Below are 6,660 nucleotides of genomic sequence, written 5' to 3'. Positions count from 1 at the left end.
TGGACATCCCTGTTATATAGTGTATACATACAGAGGATGTCCGGGTGGATGGATGAGTTGACCAAATGTACGACTTTAATACAAGAGACATCTGTTTTGACATATTTTTTCCATTTAGAGAGAAACCTTTTTGCTTTCCTCTGGATAAAGTAGAAGCATTAGCACCAGCAGCGGCATGGTAAACACCTGCAGCTGTACTTTCCTAGAAACCTCACCTCCTAGCAGCACCATGACCAGCACGCACCTGCAGAAACTCAACACTCATAACTTAATTGTCACAATATCAGACCACTACCGCCGTGTAGTCTGCTACAATACATCTGCAATTCACCGGCTCTGCTAATTCTTCAAAAGTCCATTAAGAACAAGCTCAAGGACAAAACCGCTGCCTTTTACTAACGTCATCTAGAGCAGCACGTGTATTCCAGGTCTTTCTTAATATGACTTTACTGCGCAGCTAATTAGAATTTTAATGAGACTATTTTTATATTTGTCTCCACAAATCCCCACAGATATGCTTCTTTTCTAACGGCGGCAAGACGGTTAAACAAAAAAACCCCTGTGGGCTGATTTGCGGCAAGCTCTTCATTCAGTTCAGATGTCGATATATACGGTCGTATTAAGGAGAAAATACATGTCATGTAGAATGATTGATTACATCAGTCACTGCGGCAGGATGTCTGTATGAGCTGTTAATGACAGATTTTTGTTGTGTTTCATCACATCAAATAGGCTAAAATCGGAACATGGCAACTATAGACTTTTTAAAAAGCTGTACTATGATTGACACGTTGTAGTTTTTTTGGTCATATATAACATAGTTACCTTAAATACACAAACCAAAACAATGTAGGTTCCAGCTTCGTGTTGACAAAGTGCTGACTCATCACTGTTTAGGGGCCTATACTGTAGTTTGTACTTTGCTCTCATGTTTACTCATCACTTCTTGTGGGTGGAGAAGTGTCTACAAGCAACAACGGTGAGAAAAACTCAAGCAAACAGGATGAATCAACAGTATCTCACAGCAGCAAGAAAAGCAACATTTCAGTATCATCTCCGCGTCGCCTCATTCGACGACCGACGGAATCACTGACGGACAAAAAAAAGCAGTTTCTTTAAATAAATATTTTATTTGAAAATAAATACATTTTCTTAAAATAGAATCAATAACATTACAAAAGCTTTGAGGAAGCGGGAAAAAAAGGAGGAGGAGGAAGAGGTGGGGGTGGAGGAGGAGGGTTTACCCAAAAACGAATCATGTGTAATTTTGGAACAAGGAGTACAATCTCACACGTTTTTATCTACCATCTTTAAGACGAGTTCCCACAACGTTTTTTTTAGTACTGTACATTCTCAGCTGCTTTGTGGGGATAAAAGTGGTGACATCACCTCACGTTTGCTTTGAACATGCAGTCCACTCTGTCTTTAAGCTTCTCGAAGGCCACGCACCCGAACCGACCGGTACACTCAGACTGTATCTACACACTCGTTTCGTAAAAAAATGTTAGGATATAATCTCTAGCACATCGAAAATCAGCCACTGATTTTTTTTAAACATTTACATCTGACGTTGTGTTTTTTTTTTGTTTGTTTTCTCCAAAGTACCTTTTCAAATGTGTCTAGATCAACTTCACCTCTAGTCTACAGTACAAAGATACGATACACGTGAAGGCGGCGCTTATTGATATAGCGGTGATCGCAGGCCACTGTCTCGCTAAGGCCGGAAGTATTTCCCATCTTTATCGTGTGAGGTCTCGACTGCAGTTTGCCAGGCAGAAAGTGCCACTTCAACAGCGCTCTTTTTCAATGCCCACTGTTTTTCCTCTCGAGAGCTTCGAGATGGCAGATCTCCAGAGAAAGAGAGGGAGAGAGAGAGAGAGAGAGAGAGAGACAGAGAGAGAGAGAGAGAGAGGCAGGGACGGCGCAGTTGTATCGGAACAGATTAACACAGTGCACCAGCGCGGCCCTGACCTCTCCGACAGCTCCACAAATAGCATTACGAGAGCGCAGGAAGTTCTCCCCTCGAACCGGCAAAAGCAGCAACCTTGACAAAAAAACCTAATTACTTTACTGTGCTGAAGAGAAAAAAAAAGAAAGAAGGAAAAAGCGCCACAGAACATGTCCGTTTTATAATTATTGAGTCATTGGAGAATGTGCAAGCCGACCTCAATTAAGACAAGCGTGTGAGAACATGTAATTTAAATCTAATCAGTAGAAAAGCAGCAGAGTAAGCTAATCTACGGTGGAAAAAAAAAAAACCTAAACACAACAACCTTGCACGCTTTGTGGTCTTCGCTCGCTCTTCCCCCCCGCTTAATGAAATCAATGCCACAGGTAGCGGCGGCTTTAAATAATGATTAAACTAAGTGCTGCCGGGGAGTGCTGTGTCCACACATTGTGGGACTCGCCAAATTCTCTCCCTCTCTCTCTCTCTCCTCTTTCTCTCTCTCTCTCTCCCTCTCTCTCTCTCCGCGCAGCCTCCAATCAGCTCCAGCACAGCCGTCCGTGGTTTAGGGAGGACACACACCGCCATTTGATGGGTTTTAAATGCCTCACTGCGCTGACCACACACACACAGATGCGCACAAATAACACACAGATGCAAACTCCGCAATCACGCATTTGTATTTTTTTTCCTTCTTCTTTAAAAAAAAAAAAACAATCCTGCTTTTAGAAAGGGAAAAAAACTCAGATGTGAAGCCAAACAGCTCTTGATAGCACTGCCTGGCTGTTTTTTTTTTTTTTTTCTCATATGGCTTCTCGTGAGTCTTTTCCAAGAGGCCACAGTTTCTCATACTAATTAGCTTCTTCCCTCCTTAACTCCCCTCGCTATTCTATTAAGCAGTAACCCGGGATTGGCTCGCAATGAGAACCTAAACGTGTGACTCGGGAGTAGCGAGGGGGCCGCCGAGCCATTTTTTCTACAGATGAATGCTTATTTTAAGCCGACGCTCTCTAAGCAATGTGCCGCTTTGCCAGTGAATCAGCCACAGTTAATTAGCAGGGAACAGATGCGATACATTTAATGATAGCCGATGTTATCAGAGTCAAGGTAAATGACACTGAAAGCTAAACAATCAATGTAGCACATTTCACCCGGACAATCCCCAGATAACCCCCCCCCCACCCCCCGTCAGTCAGGAATGCAGTGCAACCTCAATCTCTCGCTCTCGTAGGAAATGTGTGAATTACTTGTAGGAACCTTCTCAGTTTTTTTGAAGAGCCAGCCTTCAATATGCACATAAATTTCCAGAAAAAGAAAAAAAAAAAACTCCTCTTAATCCCTTCATCCTTGTATAAACTAATTCAGAGGACAGCCATTTATAAATTTGTAAAACATCTGCTACTAGTCTAGTTGAAGGTGTCATCAAGAGATAAAATACATTTAGAGATGCCACAGAATCTAGCAGACCCAGATGGACAGTCTTTTAAGGTCGCCTTCCCCCTGTCGTGTGTGTTTAGTTTACGATTTTCCCGAAGCCTCGGCACCGCAGGCACATGTGCTGAGGGCCAGATGGGTACAGACAGAGTCGGCTGCATCGGGATGCCTCAATCTGGCCAAAGACGACAGATCTTACTGGCACCGGCTCAAAGTGGAGATGCTCGGTGCTTTCGGTGCAACTTAGTCGCGTTACATTTCAACTGGCAGGCAGGGTCAGTGTGAAGTCGTACTAGACACTGTCAAAAACACAGACACAGAAACACCCAAACAGAACAGAGAGATTGTCTCCTCTTGCTGTGCTACTGTGGCCACTCAGTCATTCTTTGGGGCGTCCAGTCCAAACAGACCAACCAGCATCTATCCATCTGCTTTGCTTCAACAGCTCACCGTGCTCGGCTGCTGTTTGCACACAAAGTCTGATATGAAGTCAAATTCGTTCTGTCCGAGGAAAAGCTCCGGCAGCTCCTGAACGCGGTCCAACCCAAACTCTAGCACCAGTGAAGTCAGAACTTCCTCGTCAATCAGATCCATGTCCATGCTGTTTTGACCCAGAGGGGCGCCTATGTGCTGCATGCTTGAAAGCTGGGCTGGATTCATCCGGTACTGAGCACCGTTGGGCATGTGGTGACCGTTGGCCGAGCTGAGCGGGTGTCCGTGGTACTGAGTGTTGAGTTTCTGCAGGTGCATGCTGGCCATGAGCTGCTGAGAGGTGAGGTACTGCTGGGGGTGTCCACCCTGCTGCTGCTGCTGCTGCTGCTGTTGCTGCTGCTGCTGCTGCTGCTGCTGCTGCTGTTGCTGTTGCTGTTGCTGGGGGTGCATATGGTGGTGCTGCTGCTGCTGCGGGCCCTGGTTGCTGTACATCATGTTCCCAGACATCATCTGGTGGTGGTGGTTGGCCATCTGAGCTCCGTTGACGGGGCCGGCCATCCCTCCGGGTCCCACCATACCTTGCCTTTGTCTCATGGCCGCTTCCATGTTGCTCTGAGGATTCCTGCCGTAGTGCATCACCTGGCCGTTGGGCAGGCTGCGCATGCCTGGCTGGCCGTTGTGCTGCGGTGGTCCGTTCATGCCCATCCTGAAGCTGTGGGTCATGGGCATCATCATGTGTTCAGCCATGGCTGCTCTTGTTACTCTAGAATGATATTAGTGAACAACAGTCAACACCAGTCTTCATACAACACATATATGTAACTAAATGTACTTGGGGGGGAAAACCCACGATTTAAAGGGGTATTCCACAAATTGTACACATTAAGTTCAGTTTTGTCATCATCTGTGGCTTTAACCTTTAGACAGTGTCATCAGGGTTTTGGCTTGACTCAATCTATATTACAAACTGGACATGTGGGGTTGGAAGATGTGAGCATTTAGTAGGCATGGAAGGTCTAATGAAAGAAACGCTCTGTAGTTGCATTATGGGAAATGTAGTATCCTGGTTTTTTGCAGCTTCGACCATACTAGAGACTAACAGCTAAGATATCTGAGCTCCTGCTGCTTTGATTTAAACAATTCTTTCTTTAAACTGTCTCCTGTGAGTCCTCTAATGTTATAGTAGTGCAGTACTAAAATGTTTGAGTACTCCTTTAAAACAATTATATTCATTCTCTTGGAGCCCTTTCTCTGTACTGAAACTATTCCTCCACACCTCCACAGTTCCTCCTTCTTTATTAAACACTTCCAGTTACATCAGAAGTGTCCTGTTAAAAAAAAAAAAAAAAAAATCCCACTTCAAACCTCCCAAAATTACACCATCAGTGAATTACCCCTGGATATCCCACCAGACGAGGGAGGGCAGCAATACCCTTGCAGCCAAAGGACGCATTGGAATGCTTCTCCAGACCACACACACACCTCTTCCCCTTTACACACACTCACACACACACATTACCTCCTCACACAATCATTACTAAAAGATCTCCAATTAAGATTAAATACAGATGACAAACAGATTCAGCTCACGCGGAAGCCATAATTTGTCGCCAAACGTGATTGGCTTGTTAAACACCGGATCGTATTATTTTACAACCTGCCTCTGTATAATGGGGATGATCATGAAATGTAACATCAAGAGACAGAGCGAGAGTCATGTACTGATATCCTTACTGTGTGTCTGTCTGTGAAAAACAAAGACATTTCAGGCTTTTAACCCCCCCACCACCACCACCTCCACCACCTCCACCACCAACCCCTCATACATCCCCAAAAAGAAAAAAAGAACAGTGGTGGTGCTCCGGGCTGCCTGTGGCAATTCAACCCTTTTTACTGCTGATCAAACAAGACAGCAACACTTTCCTCAATAGCCTAAATCCTCGGAATATTGTGCTCTTGTGTTACCTAATTACAGCCTATCTGCGGAGCCTTTCCTGCAGATCCATTCAAACAAATGCCACTTTGTAAATAGATAGCCTGCTGGAGGATGATAATAATAATAAAAATACTAATAATACTAACAATAATAATAATAATAGCTGGTATTATTACACACGCCTGAAAGCTCTTTTTAAATCCTGCATGCGGACTATTTCTAATAATTCGAGGAATAAATAAGAAGGTGAAATAAGGTTGATCTGTGTCTGTAACCACATCTGATCAGTGTTGAATGTATTATATGAAGAGATGAGAAATTACAATACAAAAGGGTAAAGTGCTGCTTCTACCTGCTGTAGTAGGAACAGAAAACGACACCTACCCGATGTAATAATGTGGAATCCGTAACAGAGTTAAGTTAGATCGGCGCCGGGTGGGTTTATTCTCCAGCTGATGCTCCGGCTACATGCAGCCCTGCAGCGGATTCAAACTGTGCAGCGTCTCGGTAGTCAGAGGAGTTTGTTTTCTGGGTCAACTCAGGGATTATATACATCTATAAAGCACGGAGAGAGAGAGAGAGAGAGAGAGAGAGAGAGAGGGAGGGAGAGAGAGATAGGGAGAGAGGAGGAGCTACCGTCCTCTCTGTCTCCTTTGTTGCCATTGGTCCTCCCCCTTAATCACTGTGCAAAGAAAACCCTCACTAACTACCTCCACTGATCCACCGGAGCAGCAGCGCGGCCCCGCTGTAGTTCAGCCGCGCTGTGCTGCACGATCGGCCGGGGAGGCTTCACCCCCCCCCCCCCTCCCCTGCATTACCCTTTACACTATTATCCCTTTAATGATCTTTATAGTGTCTTAAATGAAAGCTTTCTGTGTAAAGAGCAGCAGGGAAGGATTTCTCAACAGAGAAA

The 6,660-nt window shown here is 44.8% G+C and overlaps 1 protein-coding gene across 1 annotated transcript; it reads right to left on the bottom strand.

Moving 5' to 3' along the window:
* Positions 1-1,115: 1,115 nt before the first annotated feature.
* cited4a (Cbp/p300-interacting transactivator, with Glu/Asp-rich carboxy-terminal domain, 4a) lies at positions 1,116-6,283 on the bottom strand. Its single transcript, XM_062436300.1, has 2 exons — positions 6,132-6,283; positions 1,116-4,574 (listed from the first exon to the last, which is right to left on the bottom strand). The coding sequence occupies exon 2, from the start codon at positions 4,556-4,558 to the stop codon at positions 3,818-3,820; it is 741 nt and encodes a 246-aa protein (XP_062292284.1). The 5' UTR covers positions 4,559-4,574; positions 6,132-6,283; the 3' UTR covers positions 1,116-3,817.
* Positions 6,284-6,660: the final 377 nt, after the last annotated feature.

This window comes from Scomber scombrus, chromosome 16, assembly GCF_963691925.1.
Source record: "Scomber scombrus chromosome 16, fScoSco1.1, whole genome shotgun sequence".
NCBI classification, from domain to species: domain Eukaryota; kingdom Metazoa; phylum Chordata; class Actinopteri; order Scombriformes; family Scombridae; genus Scomber; species Scomber scombrus.
Note: the sequence above shows the minus strand (reverse complement) of the source record. Positions and strands in the feature narration are given on the sequence as shown.